This window comes from Balaenoptera borealis (genome assembly GCF_965194805.1).
Source record: "Balaenoptera borealis genome assembly, chromosome: 16".
Lineage (NCBI taxonomy): Eukaryota > Metazoa > Chordata > Mammalia > Artiodactyla > Balaenopteridae > Balaenoptera > Balaenoptera borealis.
The window spans coordinates 84902132-84924920 of NC_138872.1; the positions used below are offsets into that span (position 1 = coordinate 84902132).

Consider the following 22789-nt stretch of genomic DNA (forward strand, 5'->3'; position numbering starts at 1 on the left):
GGGCTTCCTTCAGGGGGAGGAATCTGGAGTGGCTGGCACGCCGAAAAAAAATGTTCAAAAGCGTGTAGTACGCAGCTCCCTCTGTCTCTCCCCTCTGTCTGCTTGAGTGGTGAGATCCCCAGCAGGTAGCGCAGACCTGCATCGCCACCTAGTGACCGAGGCGCCGCAGGCCTGTCCTTCCCGCCGCCCGCGGCCCAGGTTCCTCACTGCTCCAGGAACGACTAGTGCATCAGGGCTTTTCGCCCCCCTCCAGTTTTCCCACTTTCAGGTCTGCACAGTATGCTTACCTTAGGATCTTTTAAAAAGATAGAACCAAATAATGTGTTCAGACATTTTCTTAAGAAATATAAGCTTCCCGGAACATTCACACCCATGGGCGAGATGCGCTTGCTTACTCTCTGGGCCCAGGGGGTTCAGGGGGCTGGGGTCCTTGGCTCACAGCTCTGAGAGGCCCGGCTCGCGGCTCCCTGACTTCTTCCCCGTTTCTTTAGGGATGAAATTCATTCAGTGGCGTCCAGGGGGTGAGGCATCGCTGACCACTGCGGCCCTTGGGGAGCCCTTTCCCTGGTGTTTGTGCCCGAGCAGCCCTGCCCGGGGGCTTCCTTCCTGCTGCACCCGGAACCCTCGACGGGGAGAGAACGTGAGCCTTTTCAGAATCATACCCCAGAGAGACCCGCGTTCCCCCCACAGTTTTAGGAGCTTGCTAGAACTTCTGCTTACGTGTAATTAAAATAAAAACGCAGTCTCACTGCTGCATTTCAGTGACTGGTGGCTCCCGTCCGTACAGGATGGCTTGGAACAGACATGCCGTCACCGCAGGCTTGATTTTAAAACCCCTCCCCCGTCCTGTGACTTGTCAGTGTTTCCGGGTGTCAGGGCCGTGGAGGCCGTGTCCGAGGCTCGCGCGGCTCTCGTTTGGGCCTGTGGACGGCCCCTCACCCGCGTCCAGGTCAGCCTTGCCCGGGGCGTCGCTGCGTCCAGAGCGCTTGGGCTCTCCTTCAGCCTGGCGGGGGGGCGGTGGTGGTGACTCTGTCCCCACTGCAGGCCCACTGCCTCTTGGGGATGGGGGTGGGCCTTTCCACTCACCCCGGAAGCTTCTCTCCTTTGATGATGAGAACCTACAGCTGCAGACGAGCCTCTCAGGGGCGTCCCAGGAAGTCACCCACTCGGCCCCATCAGTTTACGGGGAGAGAGAGGCCTCTCGGGGTTCCCTGTGGGTCTCGCACGGAGATGGGGGTCTTGCCAGCTGCCCCGGCCCACCCGGAGGGTCCGTGTCTGTCCCGTGGGCAGAGTTGAGGCTCAGAGAGACCCACGGTCCCGGGCAAGACGCCATGTTTGTGCAGGGAGTGACTTGTGCGGGGCCTGGGCCTTGGGGGTGGCCGGCCTCAGGGGACAGCGTCACCCTGGCCTGAGGCACTGTTCCCGCAGCTCAGGCGCAGCCTGGCAGAGCGCTGTCCTCCCGGGCCGGCCGGCTCGCTCGGAGGGCTGAGGCCCCACGTGGCTGGCACGATGTCCATCAGAGGCCTTCATGGCTCGTTGAGAGAGAGCGTTGCCGGGTGCCCAGTGGCCACCCTTTGAAGCGTCCTCCTTTTCAGCCATCGGGTTCAGACGTAGCCCCCGAACTGCAGTTTCCTGCACACGTGCCCAGATCTCCGTCATCTGTGAAGCCCTTCTCCCGCCCGCTGCAGTGCCTGTGTGCCTTCTGCCTGCTTTGCGTGGACATGTCTGCCTGGCCTCTCCCGCTCGTGCCGCCAGCCTTGAAGCGGCTCTGGCCGGGTAACCGGGCCCCCGCGCAGCAGTCAGAACGGTTTTAAAAGCATCAAGTGAGGCACGTACCTGCCTGAGAAGGACCGAGGTACCGCTGAGTGCTATAAAATAAGGACGATTGCCGAGCCTGGTGCTGATCTCCAGGGATAACCCTTGTTAATAGGTTTTCTTGTGGGAAGATTTTGGGTGAACAGGGTCCACTTTGACCTCTGTCCGTGAGGCCGTCTTGGTCTTTGTGTGTGATTTACCATGAGACGATCTCCGTGCTCTCTTCCTGCTCCAGCTCCCTCTCCCTGGCTCCTGTGCTAGTGTCCTGGGGCTGCCCTGACAAATGACCACCAACCGCATGGCTGAAAACAACAGAGAGTCACCCTCTCCTAGTTAAGAGGTCAGAAGTCCCAGGTCAGGGTGTCGGCAGGATGGTTCCTTCTGGAAGCTCTGGGTGGGGGCCTGTTCCAGGCCTGTCCCCTGGCTTCCGGCGGCTGCTGGCAGTGCGAGGTGTTCCTTGGCTTGTGGACGTGTCACTCCAGTCCGCCCCGAGCTCCCTGCGTGTTCCTGTGTTGCTGTGCCGTCACAAGGCGTCTAAGGAACCGCTCATTGGACCCACCCCAGTCCCACGTGACTTCATCTTAACTCAGTCTGCAAAGACCCTGCTTCCAAATAAAGCCACGTGTGCAGGTACCAAGGGTTAGGAATGCAACAGATCTTTTGGGGGACACGATTCAGTTGCCACGCGCTCTTCTGGGCCTATAGGCGCACCGAGCAGTCAGAGCAGCGAACGAAGCAGCTTGGCTGGGTCTGTGGGCACCTGGTTGCATCGGGCCTGCAGGGTCTCCCCCCAGGTCAGGATCACCAAGGGAGACCCCAGGGGTCTGAGTCCTCACCCGGAGCCCCTGGGGGCTGTGGTGTGGATGGGCCTGGGGACAGCCGGTCTGGGCCCTGGACCAGGAGCCCCGCTCAGCGTGCGTCCGTCTCCGCGAGCTCACGCCGTCCGTCCTCTCTCCCTGCAGGCTGGAGCAGCCCTACTTCAGCGCCAACGCCCAGTTCTTCCAGGCGCTGAGCCAGTGCTCTGCGTTGCAGCGCCTGTGCCTGGTGTCCCGCAGCGGCACCCTGCAGCCCGAGGCCGTGCTGGCCTTCATGGCGCGCTGCCTGCACGTGGTCGTGTGCCACCTGTTCACCGGCGAGTCGCTCAGCACCTGCCGGAGCCTGCAGCAGTCCCTCCTCCGCAGGTGAGTGCGCATCGCGGGGGCTCGGGCGCTCTTCCTGCCTCGGCTTCCCTGGGGGTCCAGAGGTTATTTCTCGGAGTTAGAAAGTGCTGGGCGGTGATGGAGCGAACCCCCTCCCCCCGGCCTTCTGTCTGCCCCGGGCTCAGCTTCCTGCGTAGCGGGAGCCCCCTCTCCCTCGAGCGTGACGGGACCCTCTTCACCATCCAGCCCCTCACGTGTTCCCCTGGCACCGCTGTCAGAGGCGGGAGTGCGCGTGGTGCTGCCACTCACCTGCAGCCCTTAGCAACCCGTCCGTTTCCCCGTCTCGTCCTTGTTCTGTGCAGGACTCGCTTCAGAGCCCTCGCCATGCCTGGTCTCCTCGGCCTCTTAGGCTGTGACGGGCGCAGCCTTTCCCTGGCTTTCGTGACCTTGACACTTGGAGGGCACTGGCCAGGTGTCCGCATTTCTATTAAAAACAGCGCGTCCATCCTGCGCCTCTGATTCCAGCCCTGCATCACAGAGCTCATCACACTTTGCCCCCTTCTGTCCTCGCAGCCTCTCCCTTCAGCAGCAGAGGGCCTGGCTCTCCATTCCCTGAGCTGTGTTTGCTGATTTGTCCCGTCCCCCCGGTGTGCACGTGGGGCAGCTGCTCTGCTCCTGGGGGTGGCACCCAGGTCGCCCCATCAAACACCGTCTTCGAGTGACCTGGGGCCGGCCTCTTCCCGTCTCCCTCAGCCTGGCCATGTTCCTCGCTCCCACTGCCTCGGACTCCACTTTGTGTTCACCCCACGTCCTGCGTGGCTTGCTTCCTTGTTTTTCTGGCGTTCGAAGCCTTACTGAAGTTGGAGGGTCAGAGCTGTGTGTGAGGGGTGCGTGGAGCTGCGCCGCCGCTCAGCCTCCTCCTGTCCCCCCCCACCGCATTGTCCCCCCCCGCGTTGTCCCCCCCTGCATTGTACCCCCGCATTGTCCCCCCCCCGCGTTGTCCCCCCCCACCCCGCCCTGTACCCAGAGACAAGTGTTCCCGGTTCTCAGTTACCCTTCCTATGTCTCTTTTGTAGGATTAGCAGGTACACAAATGTTTTCCCAACCCCCTTCTTTCTTATACTCAGTTTGCTTTTTCACTTAATAACATATCTTGGAAATGGCTCATTCTCAGTTCATCCAGCTCTTGCTCGTTCTTTTGACAGCTCTGCATTAAAAAAAAATTCTGGTAAAGTACACATAACAAAATTTACCATTTTAACGGTTTTGTTTTCTTTCCATTTTAAGTGTTTTCACCATTCCGAACTGAAACTCTGTCCCCATTAAACATTAACCCCCCTCCCCCTCTCCCAGCCCCTGGCGCCCACCCTTCTACTTCCTGTGTCTACTCCAGGGACCTCCTATAACTATAACCATATAGCGTTTGTCCTTTGCGTCTGGCTTTTTCTGTATTGCTTTTGACATTTGAGAGACTTAAAAGATAGAAATAAAGGATCATCACATATTGATTAAAATAAAGCCACTTTGGCTCCCTGAACCTCCAGTATGAGTGTACTTTTTAAATTTTAGAAATCCATCCAAGTGTCCGTGAGAAGCAGTGTTTTGTTTCCTGTGTTCCCAGCGTCCCTGAATGTGTACTGTTGCGTCTGGGTGTGCAGCCCGTGTTGTCCACCCAACATTGTTTTGAGATCTGCCATGTGTGGCTCCTGTGGAGCTGGTGTGTTCCTGCCAAGTGCTGTGTGTGGCAGCGCCGCAAGCGGATTCATCACGCTGTGTGTCTGTTCTGTTGAGGGAGAGCCTGGTTGTTTCCAGTGTGTCTCTGCTCTAGTGAATATCCTCGTGCGGGCTGTCCTGGGTGCAGCTGCGCAGGTCCCTAGAGGCGGCGGTGCGGGGTGTGTTCGGGAGGTGGCCCAGTCGCTTGCTCTCCAGGACGGTTCTCCTAAGCCCGGCTTCCCCTGTGGGTGTGAGAGTTCTTGGCCCACGTCCTTGCCCGTGCGAGACACTGCCAGACTCTCCCGGGGCTCCTGGGTGAGCGTGTCCTCCTGCCGTGTGAGCTTGCGTCGTGTCTGTTTGCGAGGAGCATCGTTTGATGTGCTAATTGCCCGGTATCGTCTCCTCGTTTGTGATCATCTCTTCGCATCCCCTGGGGACTCTACTGTGGGGTTCCTTTCGGGAGGGGGCGGGGGGCCTGGGACCAGCGAGCCTGTGCTGCGGCCGCCTGTGCTGGCGCCCGTCGTGGGCCCCCGGCCTCGGGTCCTGAGGCTGCTTCTCTCCTCCCGGCTTTCCCTGCCCACTGTGTTCACCGTTGATTCAGGTTACGGCTGTGGGTTTAATGACATCCCGCACTGGCCCCCATACACCCTAAGCTTCCTCTTAAATCTGCCACTTGTCCTGTACCTTGGTCTGAGAACCTAGGTAGCAAAGCCTCTTGGTTTGTGTGCAAAATACAGCTCCGTGGGCTTTGAGTGATGGCTACGGGGAATCTCCCCGGCGACTGCCAGACGTGAACTTGACTGCTGCGTGTGCAGAAGGTTCAAAGACTTCCTGTAAATGCAGGTCCCGCTGGGTGTTAACTGAGCAAGTTGCCAGATACCTTTGGTCAAGTGAGTATTTACTGTCTGTCCAGCAGGAGGTGGTGAACTTGGCTTTGCCTAGGATTTGTAGGGAAGCAGTTAAGTGAGGTGGTGTCTGCAGGGTCCACTCGGGCGGGCTGCTGCATATTCTGTGACTTCTCTCACCTGCGTGCCTCTGCAGTGCTCTGGAAGTTCTCCTGGTCCAAGGCGGCCTGTGTGAGGGCCGCTAATGTCAAGTGCAGAGACCCCTGGGATTTCTGAGCCTTCCAACTCACCCTGGAGAAGTCGGGGAGGGGGTGGAACTTAAGTCTCAGAATGATTGACTGCAGCTCCCTGATGTCAGGTCACTCACCTCTGTCTTAGGTTCACCTCAATTGGCTCCTCTGGAGTCAGCCATCGTGAGGGCTGATGGCCGTGCGCCCGCTGGCTAGCTCTGCTGACGTCCTTGGAGATGCCAAGGTCTTTTCTTCTTAATAAGAGCAGATGGTATTTTTTAAAGACCTTTTAATACAAATAACCTAAAGTTTATCATTTTAGTCGTTTCAAGGTGTGCAGCTCAGTGGCGTTGAGCACATTCACAATGGGACCTTCATTCCACTTTGTTTCTGTGAACTGAGGCAAATTTAACTCTGAGTTTCCTATGTCTCTGCACTTTGTTTGCATTTAGGGGCAGCGGTTGCTCGAGTGGTTGTGGGGATTAAAAGGCAGAGGGTTTAAAGCAATTTTCCCTCCTTCCGGGGCAGCGCTCCCCGCCCTTTGCCCTCCGTCAGGGGCCTTTGCGGGAGGCGTGCGGCCTCAAACCAGGAGCCGTTTTCCCCTAGTGGGTCCTGGAGTTTGATGGTTGGTCCAGCTAGAACTTAGATAAGTGCCCAGGATTGGAGTGCAGGCCTGGAGCAGCGCTTCCTGGGGGGGATGTGACCTGAGCAGGTCGCCAGGGGCGTGAAGCACTTAAAGCCTCTGGAGCGGAAATCCGCCGACGTCAGCGGTGCCCCTGGCGGAGCGCTGAAGGTGGCCGCCTCGTTGAGGCACGGCCTAGAGCGTCGCAGCTTTCCTCTCCCAGCTTTCCGTGTCCCTCGGGTGGCGGGACATGACCACGACGAGGCCCAGCTGGTCACAGAATTACAGAAGAGCCATCGCCAGGGGGTCTCCGGAGTCACAGGGCTCCAGCCACCCTGCCGGACAGTCCTCGTGGTGGTCCCCTGTCCTCGTGGTTTGCTGTTGAGTTTCCCAGGAGGAATCCTAGCTAAGGTTTTCCCCTCCCTGGTGTTTATAATATCTCTAAAAATTCAGGGACTTCCCTGGTGGTCCAGTGGCTGAGATTCCACGCTCCCAATGTAGGGGGCCCGGATTCGATCCCTGGTCGGGGAGCTGGATCCCACATGCCGCAACTAGGGAGTTCGCATGCCGCAACTAACTAACTAACTAAATAAATATTAAAAAAAAAATTTAGACTACGCATCAAGCTATTTTCAAGTGAAAGTTCCCCTTGGCTCCACCAGCCAGCATATCCAGGCTGGAGTTATCGTATGGCTTTGTGCTCTGATTTTTTTGAGTTAACACTGCATCATGGGTGTCTCTTGTGTCATTAAATAAAGCTGCAAACAGTTATTTTTTATGCCATTTGGTATCCGTTACATGACGTTGTGGTGATTCTGGTCTGGCCGACACAGCTAACTATGTGTACTCTTGACTTTCCTTCACTTCGGCCTGGGTTTTCCCGGCTGGGGCCCCTGGGGAAGGGGCCCGCTCACCGCTCACCGTCGTGTATCCACCCCTCGGCGTCCCCGTTTTCTGCGATGGAGCTGATGCTAAATTTAGCTGGTGGGCTAAATGGGATACAGGCTGTACGGCGCCTACGCACGTGGGCTCTGGGACAGACGGTAGCTGTCTGGAAAACAGGGTGCCGGGCAGGTGGTGTGGCCGCTCCAGCCAGCGCTCTCTCCCTCCCGCTCTCTGCTCACTGGGCTGGCGATGGGTGTGTGAGGAGGTGGAACCTGCTTTTCTCGGGTGTGGCGATCGTGACGTCATTGTTGCTGTGCCTGCCTCTGCCCTCGAAGCAGCCGGGAGGAACGTTGATACCCCTCACCCTCGCAAACCTGCAGTAGGTCACATTCACGGGGGCTCCTCTCCTGGGAGCTGACACCTCCCTGGTGGATGAGCTCTGCTCCAGGGGCTCCGAGACCCGTGTAGGATTCGGTCACTTCTCAGCCTTGAGGGGTGACTTCTTGCAGTGGGGGGACCAGCTTTGGGCACTGCTGGTTTTCCCACTGTGTGTACACACAGAAGCCTTCCCCACAGTGGAGGACATCCAAGGTCACCAGGCAGTTCAGAAGAGCTGTGCTTGTGATGGACAGGGGAGGGTGGGAGCATCCCTCACGGGCGTTGCTGGCTGACGAAGCTGCTCTGTCCTTTCCTGATCCTCAGAGTCCATCTCAACACAGGGCTCCAGGCCAGTTGATTGGACTTGGCACTAGGTGTGGGTCGTCCCTGCCCTGGGAGTCTTGTGCTCACGAGGTCCCTGTCCGCCAGCCTTCTTCCTGCCTGCAGCCTGCTCCTGTCTGCAGGGCCCAGGCAAGTGCAGCCTCTCGCTGGGCTGGGAGCTCCCTCCTCTGGCCTCTCAGACAGCACACACCTGCCCCTTTCCTAGGGCGCATAGCACTTTCCCCCCAAAATTATTGCGTTCTTTGCATCCCCCTTTAGAGGATGAGTTTTTTGAAGGCCAGCGTGCAATAGCTCTTTTTTCCTTCTGGGTCTTCGGTGCACAGTATTCGAGACCAGGCCTGAGGCTGGCATTGGTTAAGTGGACTTCCTGGGCGGAAGCTGTGCCAACCCCTCTGTTCCCCGTGTCCCAGCCCTGGCACAGGCCTGGGCCGTGGCGGGGACCCGCTGAGCGCCTGGTGCCGGCTGAGGTGCTGGGAGCCCTGTGCGTGTTGGGGCGTGGCCCCCTTTGTGGGCTCCTCCAGCCAGCATTCTTCCAGCCCCTGCTCTGGGCCCTGTCCTGGATGCCAGGGGCCGCGCTAGTGCCTCTTCACCAGCGCTCCCTTGGTGCCGGTGCTGTGTACTGTCTCTGTTGTTCTCACATCCAAAAGCCCTTTGAGCTACACGCCCTAAGCCCCAGCATTCAGGTGGGGAAAGTGAGGCTCCGAGAGGCCGGTGGTGGTGCAGCAGGACCCCAGCACTGGAAGGCCAGTGTTTGTGTCCCCCTCAGGCCTTTGCTGCGGTGCAGTGGGGTCCCAGCTGCTTTTCTGCGAGGCGCCCAGCAGGTGGTGCTGTGGCTCACGGTAACCGGCCTGCCTGGCGCTTCGGGGGCTTCACAGCAGGCCCGCATTCCACCCCGGGGGCGCATGAAAAGGAGAGGCTGGAGTTGTCGTCACTTTTTCTTTCTTTTTTAAAAAATAAATAAATTTATTTATTTTTGGCTGTGTTGGGTCTTTGTTGCTGCACGCAGGCTTTCTCTAGTTGCAGCGAGCAGGGGCTACTCTTCGTTGCAGTGTGCGGGCTTCTCACTGCGGTGGCTTCTCTTGTTGCAGAGCACGGGCTCCAGGCGCGCAGACTTCAGTAGTTGTGGCCCACGGGCTCTAGAACGCAGGCTCAGTAGTTGTGGCACATGGGCTTAGTTGCTCCGCGGCATGTGGGATCTTTCCGGACCAGGGCTCGAATCCGTGTCCCCTGCATTGGCAGGCGGATTCTCAACCACTGCACCACCAGGGAAACCCCTGTTGTCACTTTTTCTGATGCGTTTCTTTCTTCTCACCCTTTTCCCTGCCTCAAGCTCAGAGGACTATTGAGGCACCTGCCCACTCCCCCGTGTGGCATTGAGAGGCCCCCCTGTTTCCTGTGACTCAGCCCGTGGGGCTGGTGTGTCTGCAGGCCCGTCCCTAGGAAGGTGTGCCTCTCCCCGGGTCAGCACTTCCTTCCGGTTCCCATGCCTGCCCCACGTGGAGATACGTCTCAGCCGGTGGGCATCGGCAGTTGTTTCTTCTTGTTGTCGTGCCCTCTGTGGGTTTGGCACCGAGACCTGCAGCTCTGGGTCCCTGCTCCGCCGGGACCTCTCAGGTGGCGGTGGCCTCAGATGGGCTGCCTCGGTTTCCTCCCTCGTAAGGTGAGTTCACGGCAGGCCCAGGTGGGAGGTGCTGTGTGTACAGTGGTGTCCTGATCAGCATTCGTTCTCTTTTTTTATCTCCTGGATCTTGACTTTGCTCTTTCAAGTTTGAAACGTAAGCCTCTGGACCTTTCTCGGACGTCCGGTGGCAGGCGGCCTCCGCGAGGTTTTGGAGCGGCTTTCTTCTGCATCTTCCCTCACCTTGGGCCCTTCTGGTGGCCCCAGCCCCAGGCTGGACTTCGTTTGGGCCAGTGCCGCTGAGAGCAGCGACGCCTTGTGGCTGCCCCGGGGAGCAGCTCTCCCGCTGGCCTCCCTCCCTGCCCTGCCCTGGGAACACCCTGAGTTCCCGGGATTCCCATTGGGCTCCCCCGACCACCTGGCCTCGGGGACACCCTCCCCAGTGAGCAGAGCCAGCCTCTCTGTCTGTTTCACTTCCTGTCTCTCCTACGAACCCTGAGTCGCCATTCCTGGTCAAGTCAGTACCGCCTGACCCACCGAGGAGCCGTCTGGCCCGGTCAGGAGCCGGAGCCGGGCCCTGTGGCCCGTCGTGGGGGTGCCCTGGGTGTCTCCGTGCTGTGCACCCAGCCACGCCTCTGCTGTCCAATTTCTCCCAGACATGCAGCGGGTGGGGCGCCCTTCCCAGGGATTTCAGAGCTTTCTCGATTTCCTTTGACTCTCACATTCCTGAAAGTTCCCTGAGAGGCCTCGTGAACTCTGGGCTGGGTGAGGGCCGTGTCCTCACTCGCTTCTCTTTTGGTAGTGCTTGGGGTGACACGTGGCGTCCCGCTGAGGTCAGACCCCCCCCTGCACCCTCAGATCCCACGCCGTGCTCACCTCCTGGCCTCGTTGCTCTGTGACTTTGAACCCATCACTTCCCTCTCTGAGCCCAGTGTCCTGTCTGTAAACCAGCAGCCATCGTCCCTGCTTCCCGGCGCCGCTGTCTCCTGGTGGTAGCTCGCTGCCGACTGTCTGTGCCCGCCTTGGTGGCGTTGCTCGGGGTCCCCTACGATCGCCTGGTGGCGGTGCCTTCTCCCCCCTTGACAAAAGAGGCAGCCCAGCTCCATGAGGTTTGGGGGCGTCCTGGTCGTCCCGTCCCGAGGGTAAATGGCCCAGCAGGCGTTTTAGGCCAGTGTGGCTGTTCTGCCACCCTCTGCCACCTCCTGTAATAACCCACGGTGCCCGGTCCAAGGGGCAGAGGCGCTTATTTCGAGGAAGCAGGATGGTAGGGCGGAAAAGGCTCTCACCCTGACGTGTCCCTGTCTGAGCCGAGCCATCCGGGGTGAGGGCGCGCTGGTTCTGAAGCGGGCTGAGCACTTTCCACAAGGCGGGGCCTTCCCGGGCCGCGCCCTCGGGGGTCTCATCCGCTCCAGGCCACACGTGTTGACTGGCCGCAGCCGCCTTTCTCAGGAGCATCGGGCGGACCCCGACCCTGGGGCGGGAGCGGGCTTGGTCCTCCGTCCCCCTAGGCCCAGCATCCCACTGGACAGGGTCACGTCTCTGGAGCCCATGTGGAAATTCCCCCCCTCCCCCTGGACTGCTGCCCACACGGTCTCCTGCCGGCGAGGAATGTGGGCCCGTGAGGCCAAGAGGCAGCGGCCCAGACCTGAGCAGACACAGGCAGCCGTGCTGCTGGTGGGCGCCTGGGATCCGGGGCCTCCCGCCCAGATGCAGCGCTTCCCGCCCCTCCGTGTTTGTGTTCTGCACGCGAGTGTAGAACCAGGGGAGTTTACAGATACAGGGATACGAGTGTAGAACCAGCGAAGTTTACAGATACAGGGATGCGTTGTTTAAGTCTGGGGCACACTGGGAGCTTCAGAATTGAAAGTGGATTCTGAAATGCAGCGTTAGCGTGCTGTGTCGCCACCGTAATTGCATTAAAGGGGCAGCGGAACCCCATCTTGGGTCCGCAGCTCACTGCCGCGCGGGACGGGTCTCTGGGGTCCGTTTGTCCTTCCTACCTGGAATGGTGATCTGGGAGTGTCACGAAAAATACCAGGCCAGCAGGGTTTCGCCGCTGCAGGCTCAACTGGGGGAATCCGTGGCCTTGACGCAGGGCTTGCTGGCCGGCGAGTTCTGGCTCCATTTGTGGTGGACGCCCAAGAGGCTGGTCTGGGAGGCGGCAGGGCTCAGGCCGCGCGCCGTGGGCCCCAGTGCAGCAGCCAGCGGGGAACGTCAGGGGCGCGACTGCAGCCCCGGCGACTGATCAGTGTGGAAGACGTTCGCTGCGTAGGATCTCCTGTGGTCAGGGCTGTCCAGGCCACCGAGGGGGGGGCGAGGGCGGTGGCTGCGCCTGCTGCCGGGCACGAGGCCTCTTCCCACCGCCGGGCAGCCTTTCTTGGCGATTTGGGCGTAGAGCGGCGGAATTCTCTAGAAGAGGAATTCTTCCGTTGTCACTGGAGCCCCTCGTTTTCCAGGCAAGGTCTCTGGGGCTGGGCCCGAGGCTTCGATCTGCGGTCAGGCTCCGGGCCCCTGCTGGTGTTCACGCTGCAGCAGCACGGAACGTCCCTGGGGATCTACTGGATGCTGGGCCGTGCTTCGCACTCCTGAGGGTCCCTCCCTCGAGGACGGCGTAGGGTGGCTGTCTTTTCTGTGACGAGAACGCAGCTGTGTTCTGTCGTCCCGTCTCTGCCGTGGTTTGCACACCTCCCTTTTCTTAGGGGTCTCTTGGGGGATTGATTCCAGCGAAGGCCTGGGGACAGTGATGCCTGGTGTTCCTGGCTTTGGGCTGCAGAAGGCTGGCGTGAGTCCCCAGCTGGCGGCATCAGCCCCGTGGGAGGTGAGGGCGGGCGACGTGCGGTGCCAGGTCACCAGGGTAGTTCCGAGCGTTGGGCATCTCTCCATTTCTCTGAAGGCAGATTCTGTTCCTTCCTTTTAAATTTTTTATTGTGGTAAAACATCTATAACATAATAGTTATCATTTTAGCCATTTGTAAGTATACAGTTCAGTGGCATTAAATGCTGTGGTGTACCTATCACCACAGTCTATACCCAAAACCTTTTTATCGTCCCAAACAGCAACTCCATATGCGTTAAACAATACCCCTCTTCTCCTCTTTCCCCCAACTCCTGCTAAGCACCGTTCTGCTCTCTATGACCTTGACCCCTGTAGGTACCTCCCAGAAGCAGAATCCTACAGTATTTGTCCATTGATGTCTGGTTTATTCCACTTAGCATAATATCCTCGAGGTTTATCCATGTTGTAGCACGTGTCAGAATTCCCTTCCTTTTAAGGCCGAGTGATATTCCAGTGTATGGATGGGTCATATTTTGTTTGTCCTTTCGTCTGTTGACACTAAACTGTGGTTTTCAACTCATTTTTTGTGAATGAAGTTGAATATCTTTGCGTGTTTTTAAAAATCATTTACAGAAAATGACAAACTAGGAGAATGATCTGCAGGTCCTGTCACTGCCAGAGGTCGGGTTGTCCTGGTCTCCTGCCTGCCCAGCAGTGAGGACAGGACCAGTAGCACTGTTCAAACCAGGCAGGGGTCTGAGGGCACAGGACAGGGGTTGCAGGTGATTCTTAACTAAGAGAAAGCACCCAGCCTCCCCCGTGAGAAACACAGGAACTGAATTACAGCGAGAACAACTGTGTTTCTGGAGAGTTCAAAAGCAGGCAGTGGTCCACTCTGGTAGGGGTCGAGGAGGTGACTGCCCCGGGGGGCCCGGGGCTTCTGGGGCATGGTTGCTGTGTCTCGTGCGGGTGCTGGTCCCATGGGGCTGCACTGCCCGGGGTGCACTTCGGTGTAACGTTTTCCACCCCCTCAGGCAAAGCCCGCTTGTGTTAGTGGAGGGAGGAGACCAGCCCGTGGCCCAAGGTAGGTGGGCCACCTCTGTGGATCGGAACTCACACCCCTGACCCAACTAAGCTCCCGCCTTAAGGCTTCGGTTCTACGGACGGGCTTATCCGTGGGGTTTGCATAGAGCTCTTCATGGCGGTGCTGTTCGATTTAACAAAAGATTGAAAACAACCCAAGCGTCCGTCGGTAGGAGACTGGGAAATAAATTATGATGCCTCCAGTTGATGGAATGAAATGCAGCTAATAAAAGAACGAGGAAGCACTTGGGGTCACCAAAGGGAATCTTTCAAAGTGTGCCTCAAACAAAAGCAGGGGCGTAATCTGTTTCTCTGCCGGCACGTGCATAAAGTGTTTCTGGAAGGATACGAGAAATCTATGTTGTCGTTCCTGGGGAGAGGCCCTGGCAGCGTCTTTGGCGGGGGGTGGGGGGGGAAGGGGAGGAGCCCTGGGGACATCCCAAACCTGCTCCTCTGTATTCTGTTTTGTCCTGGCCTTTGTCCTTCAGGCCTTTCTGGTGACAGAGCCTCGCACTGGAGTTACCAGCTCCAGGGGCTCCAGGGGTCAGGCCCGCGGATTTACAGTCCTGTCCCACATGGGACCTGGGGGCCGCCTCGGACCATGACAGCTGACACCGAGGGTCTCTCCCACCCCCTTCCTCTGCGCGAGGGCAGATTCCAGGCCGCTCCGAGGTGCCCTGTGGGTCCCAGCAAGTTTGGGGGGGAGCTGAGAAGGGCGCACCCCACACGCCTGCCCGGGGCATCGTCTGAGTTCTGTGAACCTTCGGCGGATGTTTTATTCTTGGCCACCGCCCGCCTCTGTGCTTCTTGAAGATAGTTGTTATAGTGCGAGTGGCTTTTATAAAATATCTTCTGACTTTGGCTTTTCTATAAGACCTTTATTTGCGGAGGAAGAGGCTGTCAACTTTAATTTTTTTTCTAATTTCTCAGGCAAAGAAACAAACCCAGCACGTGTTCAGATCTTAGGTGACTGAGCCAGTGCTGCTTGCAGGCTGCGTCCCCAGCCGGCCCCTCCCAGCGCCCTTCCAGCTCTGCGGCACCCGCAGGACCAGGTGCAGAGGCTGAGGTCCCCGGGGCCCCCTTCACGCACTCGGGGGGCGTCGGGCTCAGAGCTGCTGCCAGCGTGGTGACTGTGCGGGACGCCCCTTTCCGTGTCTTCCGTGCAGTGGCCGGCCTGAGGTCCTGGGGGCTGCAGCGGCCGTGCGTCTGCCTGTGTCTGTGACGAGTTGGAGCCCAGCGCTCCTGGCCAGGCCAGTTCTCTGCTCCTCCACGATGGTCACAGGCAGGCGTGAAGTGGGCAGTCCCTCCCCGTCCTCCTTCCCTCTGGTAGCTCTGCAGCAGCGTTCTCGCGGCCCCGTTGGGGCAGGTGCTCAGCCGGCTTCTCGCTGTGGCCCTGAAGTGCGGCCCCGAGTCCTCTGTAGACCTGCCTTTTCAAGTGTAAAAGTGTTCATGCATTTTGACCCAGTGACCCTATTTCTGGAATTTATTCTGAAGAAACAACTCAAAGCACAGTTGTGATTATGCTGGATTAAAGGATGTTTATCCGTATGATAGTTAAAGGGCTTCCTAAGTTGCATCCCCTAGAGAAGTGGCCAGGCAGGTGTGGTGCCCTGCTGGCCGGGCGGGACCGTGGGAGGAGGTGGTCGCCGGGTGTTTTGTTGCTTTGGGGGCGGAGTGGACAAGGAAATTCACCAAACCTGACTCAGGTTGTCGACATTTTGAGACGTGTCTAGAAAGAATATGCTCAACACAGCAGGAGAGTGTGCAGGGCTACGGGGGAGGGGCTGTTAGAGCCACTGGGCAGTGGGTGCGGTGGGAGGCCCCCGTGCTCTCCTTTGCGCTTTCTCTATAGTATTTTCTCCCTAAACAAAACAGTGCTTTTTTTTTTTTTAATTTAATTAATTAATTTATTTTTGGCTGCGTTGGGTCTTTGTTGCTGTGCGCAAGCTTTCTCTAGTTGCGGTGAGCGGGGGCTACTCTTCGTTGCAGTGCGCGGGCTTCTCATTGCGGTGGCTTCTCTTGTTGTGGAGCACGGGCTCTAGGCACGCAGGCTCAGTAGTTGTGGCGCACGGGCTTAGTTGTTCTGCATGTGGGATCTTCCCGGACCAGGGCTGGAACCCGTGTCCCCTGCATTGGCTGGCGGATTCTTAACCACTGCGCCACCAGGGAAGCCCAAAACAGTGGTTTTAAAACAAGCAAAATCTTGCCTGCTTCCTGGAGGCTCAGAGAAGGAACGTATTTTGGGCAGCTGGTTTTTCAGATAGCCAAAGGCCCCATTTTAAATCCCCTGGTGTGTTTTTAACAGCCTCAGGTAGAAAATTTTCTTCAATGTGGTATCTCCCTTCCGGCTGTTACAAATGGCGGAGAGTAAGTATGGTTGAACTTTCCTGAACCTCTGTGTTTTTGAAAGCCCTGAGTCACCCTCAGACCCTTCGGGGAGGGGTGTCTCCATGGTGGCGTCTGCAGCTCGTTCTGCAGGTTTCAGAGCGAGTGAGCGGCCCCTGTCGCGGGCTTAGCGTGTGGGCTCCGTAGATCTTGCCTCTTTCGCCCCCAGATGGGATCCAGGCTAGCACGGTTGCGGGGGCAGGGCTCTGCCTTCTCTGCTGCCCAGGATGGCATCAGGGGCAGCCGAGTGCAGAGCTGGGCCTGGGGAGTGCGTGTACGGGAGGATGCCCGGGGAGGGGGGAGTGCTCCAGGAGGGAACGCACGCCTGTGCCTGAAGGTGAACCCATGGACCTTGCAGGCCTGGCTTTGTCCTCGTGACTCCAGGCCAGAGGCTGCAGCCTCGGGTCTTTAGTGATGTGATTAGCCCTGGTCAGGGGAGTGGTCCCAAGAGGTGACCTGTCCTGCTGTCGGTCATCAGGCTAGTTCTGAACGTGGGTAGCTGGAAGGAGTTTTATTTTATTTCATTGCGTCTATTTACCTAAATCTCAAACTGTATTTGAATCGCACAAATGAACATTAGAACACGTGTGCAGGTGACCCAGCGGAACCCGCGGAGTGCTCGGCCCGCACACGAGCCCCAGCCGAGAACTTGCCTCCTTCCGCCCCGGGGGAGCCCCAGCCCTGCACTCGCAAGGGAGTGATCGCGCTCTCTGCCTTTGCCCCTTGTCCTCTGTCCCGTCACCGACTCCAGGCTTCACTCTGGGTGGGGACAGAGAGGCTGCAGCTGGGGGAGCGCGCCGGCTCCTCGGGCGGGGAGGGCTTTACAGGGAGGCGGGTGCGGGCGAGGCCCCCCAGCCCTGCCCAGCTCCGAGCTGACCCGGGTGCCGACCGTGGAGAAAGCCTTGAGAAGGAAGTCGGTTTGATTCTGGGGCGGCCCCTCCACCCTGCGTGCGCCTCGGCGGTCAGGGCAGCGGGGAAGGGACAGCACGCCGCCGCATTCCTGGCTTTCGGTGAGAAATTAATCCCCCTCCAGCATCTTGACAGCAGCTCGTTAAGGGCCTCAGGATGGCAGGCAGGCAGGAGCCTTGCACGCACATCCCACACCTGAGAATATTTTGTTTCAAGTAGAGTAGGTCGCACAGCGGGTTTGCAGGTGAGGGCTTGCCGGTTCACGGTCACAGACGCCGCTGCCGGCAGCAGAACGCAGCGCACAGAACCGGGAGGTGTTTCCTCGGCATTTTTATTGCCAAAACATGAAGTTTTATGAGTGCCTTTCTGGCGTTCATTTTACATATGTCGTAAATCCAGCAAATCCAGCTCAGTGTTGCCGGGGGGCCGGGGGCAGGGGGAGGCTGGGACTGCAGTTTCCTTGTTCCTTGAAGCAGGCGCGGGACTTGGGACCTGGCTTTAGTTTTGGCAAATTGTGTGGGCACCTTCCTGCCTCTCGCCCTTCGAGCCCCATGGGATGGAAGTTCTCCCATGACCAGAGTCACCTTGGGTTCCAGGTGGAAAGGGAGATGGTCACCTCACTGGCCGGCCACTGGGGCCAGCTCCAGTGTGGTGCCTGGCCTGGCAGATGCTCTGTGGATATTGTCACGCACCCCACGGGGTGGAGCCTGTCACCCGTGGGTGCGGAAGGTGGGAGGGTCGTGTGACAGTTCCTTGTCACGTGTTCAGACAAAGGCTCGTGGCTGCCGGCGGCCGCCTTGCTTTGGTCTCCTGGCAGAGTGGCTGCCTTACCTGACTTGGGCGTTCATGTCCCTCGAGGGTGGCCTGTGGGCATGCGGGTTTGGCCGCCTGTCCCCTCTCTCCACTCCCCTGCAGGTGTCCTGGCTGTGGGGCCTCCAGTGACCACAGACGCTGCTTCTGCAGCCCGCTGGGTGTTACCTTCAGGGACCCCCGCTGCCCGGGAAGGCAGGGACCCGCCCCGACAGGCTGCCCTCCTGCCCGCTCCCTGGGGCCTCAGCGTGAGGGGCCCCGGAGGCACGTTCCTGCGTCGGCCGGTGCTCCGGGACGCAGCCTGGCCCTGGCCGCCTGCACGCCCCAAGCCCGGCCCCCCCCGACCTCCGTGGTCCTGCTAACAGCCTGCCTCTGGTTCAGTTTCCAGGCCGAGCGGCCCGCGCTGAACGTCGTCATCTTCCCTCTGCTCCACGAGGGCCTGACCGATGTCATCCGAGACGTTCCCATGGTGCACCTGGACGAGGTCACCTTATTTAAAAGCAGAGTGGCCGAGGAGCCGCCCAATCTGTGGTGGTGACCGGAGCGGGCCCCCACCTGCCCGTCGCCGCCTGTGGCCGCTGCGCCTCCGTGGCCGAGGAGGCAGGACTGCCCCGGACAGGTGTGTGGCTTCCGGCCTGTGCCACGGCCGCAGCGGCTGCTCCCCTGCCCGAGGACCCCGGACCCCCGGTGGGCCACCGCCCCCTCCCCAGCCCTTAGGGGCTTCCTCTGGTGGAGAGCCTGTGCTCAGTGACGCTCTGGCTGAGATGCGTGAGGAGGGCCGGCGGGAGGGCCGGCGGGAGGGCGACCTGTGGGCCTGGCCGGCGTGCTCCGGGGCTGCGACACGCATCGCCGGGGCGCTGACTCCTTGGGGGCCTGGTCCCCAGAGCGCCACGTGACCCCACGGCTGCCCCCCGGCCCCCAGGGGTGGCCCCTCGCTCCTGTGCTCCTGGTCACCTGCCCCGGGCTCTGTGGGGGGGCGGCTGTGAGCCCGAGGCGGGGAGGAGCTTGCAGGTGCTGTGGCAGATTTGGGGCTCTCCCCTCCTTCCATTTAACCCAGGTACGCCTCTGGTATGCGTCCAGCCAGGTGACATCAGACAGGTTCGGGCCGGCAGCGGGTTGCTGGGCAGGGAAGCTGCAGGTCCCTGTGAAGGTCTGTGTTTCTGGGGAAACACGGATAGACCTGCTTCATTAGAAAACCTTGAAATATTAAAACCCAGAAGGGATGCGTGGGGCTGGAGGAGTGATCACATTACCCCGTTTCAGATAGCTTTATTTAGCACTTTAAAAAAATGCAACGCAGCTATTCCCAAAACGAGGGATGTCCTCCCAGTGTCCTGGGCCTCCCGCCACGTGCCGCCCGGTGCTTCTGCCTTGTCAGCCGCGAGACTCCCCCCAGAGCTGTCATCCCTGCGGCTGGTGGGCTTCTGAGGGGCCCCGGTTGGGTTCCCTCCACCCAGCGTCTTGCCCCAACGCTCCCGGTGACGCTCCTGGAGACTTCCAGGGAAGGCTGGGCGGCGTCGGGGCAGCTTCCAGCCGGGGGCACCTGGGTCTCCGCAGAGGCTGCCTCCCCAGGGCGCCAGGGGCTGGGCCCATCTCGCCCCGGCCTCCCTCTCCCTCTGGGCTGGGGGTGCAGGTTCCCCAGGCCCTCCTCACCGCTGCGGCCCGTCTCAGCTGCCGTCCGCTCAGTGGCCCCCAGCCCAGCCCGCTTCCCACTCTGTTCCGTGTGATGGTCGCCCCCGTGTCGTGTAGCGTGTCCTATAGTTTGCCTGTTGCAGGGCCCGGTACCTGGACCCTGGGCCTGCGTTCGCCTGCCCTTCCCTGGGTTCTCAAGGGGCAGACAGTTCAGCAGCCCCCACCCTGCCAGGCCGAGGGGGTCCAGGAGGCCTTCTGATGGTGGAAGTGCTCGTAGGGCCAGGGTCTCGGGACGCACACAGGCCCCCGAGTGCTCCGGTCGATTCTTCCTAAGCGCAGTCTGTCTGGCGGCCTCTACCCGTCCCCGCGGCCCTGGCCCTGCTCTCACCTCCCCACGGCACTGGGTGGAGCTGGGGCTCCTCCCCCTGCGCTGTGGTTTTCTTGCCGAGGGTGCAGTTGTCTCCTCTCTGGAGCGTGGGGTGCCCTCCTCCCTCCCCAGCTGCCGCTGGCGGCTCTTCGCCTCCTGCCCAGAGGGACCGGTCTGCCGGCTGCCCCCAGCTGGGACCCCCACCAGACCTGCAGCCCTCGCCTCCACAGTCCTGACCTGGCCTGAGAGTCACAACCGGGCCCGCTCCTCTGGCCGTGCAGGCCGCAGGCCAGGCTGCCCTGGGCCCTGGAGAGACAGGGCCAAGGCCCTTGTCAGGGCCGCACGCTGTAGATGAGGGTCTGAGAGGTGGTGGGAGTCCCCCACCCCATTTCTGGGCATGTTTTTCGTGCTCTGGCCCGGATGGCCTGTTCTCATGAGCAAGCAGTTTTAACCAGCAGTGTCATTTATGCCAGCAAACAGGGCTGGGAGGGGCCGTTCACGAAAGGCTGGGGCACGAGCTGCCTTGGAAAGCAGCCCCCAAACAAGAGGCCTTGTATTTTTAGTGTCCCCCTCAACCATCCTTTACTTAGAGCAAGAATTTCCGCTGCTTCTCCACCCAAGTCAGTATTCACCAGATGTTAATAATGTGCTTATTCTCGCTAAGTGCTATTTTGGCACCGGTGTTAATTGCAATTTATATTCTGCAGCATTTTATGCTGGGAAAAGAACCCACCCTAATGGTCCCCAATTGGCAGAACTGGGCTGTTAAGCGACGGACCATATGCTGCCTGCTGAGAGGGGCCTGGTCAGCACTGGCGCCTGCGTGTGTATGCGTGTGTGCGTGTGTATGCGTGTGTGCGTGTGTATGCATGTGTGCGTGTGCACGGTGCATGCATGGACGTCTGTGCGCCTATACGTGTGAGTGTAGTCTGCTGTGGACGGGCTCTTGTTCCTGGTGTGCACGTGTGTGTGTGCACGCTGTGTGTGCACGCTGTGTGCATGAGGCAGACACTGGGGGAGGTGGGAATTAGGGAGGAGGGGATCAGGGAGATCTCTCTGTTAAAGAGAGAAACCCCCGGCCTCCTGAGGCCGCCCCTCTGCCTGTGCCCCCTCCTCGCCCCTAGACCCCTCGGCCCTGCCTGCTCCCAGGGCTGTGGCTTTGCCACCGCAGCATCAGGCAGCCTAGCTGGCCGGGCCTGCAGGTGCTCCCCCAGGGAGGCTTCTTGAGCCTGAGGAGAGTAGAGACCCGCAGGCCCCCTTCCCTGCTGTCGGTGGCTTTTCTCTTTGTCACGTGCGAGTGTTTTTATTTCTGAGCTGAGGAGGCTGGATTAAGGGCACTTCACTCTCATACAACAAGGGGACAGATTTTATCCCCACCTGTCAGCTGTCCTTCCGAGGACCCAAGGAGACAGGTCTGAGGGTCCCTCCTCCGCAAGGCCTCCGAGGGCCTCTCCACTCAGGCCTGGGACGACGCCCCTCCTTGGGCAGGTCTGCAGGGCTGGGTGCTGAGGGTGACACTCCCTTAACCCCCCTGCGCCAGGATCCAGAGCTGCAGGCCGCCCGGCCCAGGGGGCAGAAGCTTGCCAGGGGCCAGGGCTGGGAAAGTTGGGCGGGGGTAACCGGGGCACCCGGGTCCCTGTTGGCCGGGGGATCTGAAGCCAGCAGTCGCCGCCTTACTGCGTCAGTGGCCTCCCTGGGTGCACGGCCAGGAAGGCGGTGGGTCTCAGGCCCCCCTCCCCCACCCGGCCCCGCCTGGCAGGAAGGGGACCTGCCCTGATGGGCCCACCCTCACGTCCTCCTCTGAGTGGCACCGGGGCAGCCGGCCACCTCCTGCTTCCTCTTGTTCTCACTGTTTGTTCCTTTAGGATTTGAAAATTGCTGAGACCTTGTGAGAAGCAGTAAGAGAAGTTCGTGGGTGAGGATGGTGCAGCGCGGCCGGGGCAGCAGGCCCCCCCCCACGGCTTCAGCCGCAAACCCGAGGTGAGGGGGACATGGACGCTGACCCCTGTGGTCCTTGTGGCCTCAGCCCCAGTCCCCCTCCCCCTCTGACAGGATAGGGGCGGGGTTGTGCCGAGGGGCTCGGGGGACGGTCGCCGGTCTTGTCTGCATCTACGGCACAGGATTCCACTGGGTGGGATGAGCAAATACCCACAGGAATTCAAACAAACTTCGGTCAGACACAGGCCAACCCACATCGTCTAAATTACTTTCTAAAGCTCTTTCAAAAGCCAGTGAAGTGTGAGGTTTTGCATTGATGTCACAGGGTCAGGGCACCCACTGTGCCAGACTCCAAGCCGGCCGGCCCCGAGGCCTCCCCGCTGTGCCCACTGCGCTGGCGGGGGTACGAGAGGTGAGGGTGCTTTCGCACGTGTGGCCGTGGGCACGTGGCACCCCGCAGCCACTGGCGGCGCTCAGCCCCGGGACCGCTGCCCTCTGACCATCGCCCATCTGCCTGCCCCTCTGACCGGACAGTCTCGCTCAGCACGTTACCAGTGGTAAGAGGGGTGAGGTGAGTTGCCAGGGTTTCTCACGGCACGTGCATGACCAGGTGCTAAACGACCGAATACACGTCACCTGCCTTTTGATGACAGACCTCCTGTCCTCTGGTGAGGCCACTCCTGAATTTCTCGTTCCAGCTACATTTTGAATGGGTATTTTCATGTAAATTTGTGGCATGTGAAAAGTTTCAAATAAAGTGAACTTGATTTAGAAAACCTGTGTGGTCCTTCCAGCAGGGGCGCCCCCTGACCTTTCCTCTGCGACCCCCTCTGCAGCCTCGGAGGGCGAGCTTAGGCGGTGGCGCTCCGGTCACCCGCTGCTGTTCAGGTGTTGAGGACGGAGTCTGTGCTTGGCCGCTTGGGGGTCCCTGGATGGGGACGTGAGACCCAACGCGGGGCGCCAGGCGCTGCCAGGGGCCATCAGGGGGCGACCGCTGAGTTGGCCTTTGCAGAGGCTGTGAGGAGGGGCGAGGCCAAGAAGGGGCTGGCGGGCAGGGGTGCAGGGACACTGGTGTGGCCCGAAGCTGCTCCCTGCACGAGGCCTCCGTGAGGCTGGCGGAGGCAGAGTCAGCGCAGCCGTTGTCTGGGGCCTGTGGGGACTGAGTCAGTTTCTTTTTTATTTAATACACATATTTGTAGTTTTCACTTGTGGTAAAAAGTACGTAACATAAAATGTACCGTTTTAACCGTTTTTATGTGTACAGTTCAGTGGCATTAAATAGATTCTCGTCGTCCTGTAGCC

The 22789-nt window shown here is 59.8% G+C and overlaps 1 protein-coding gene across 6 annotated transcripts in view; it reads left to right on the plus strand.

Moving 5' to 3' along the window:
* Positions 1-22263, plus strand: part of FBXL18 (F-box and leucine rich repeat protein 18) — a 44766-nt gene extending 22503 nt beyond the window's left edge. For 2 of the 6 annotated variants that reach the window (XM_082360933.1, XM_082360937.1), the window contains exons 4-5: positions 2778-2996; positions 17932-22263. In XM_082360933.1, the coding sequence (XP_082217059.1) occupies positions 2778-2996; positions 17932-18088 (376 nt within the window). In that variant the 3' untranslated portion in view covers positions 18089-22263. The other 4 variants (XM_082360934.1, XM_082360936.1, XM_082360935.1 and 1 more) reach the window with 4 other exon arrangements.
* Positions 22264-22789: the final 526 nt, after the last annotated feature.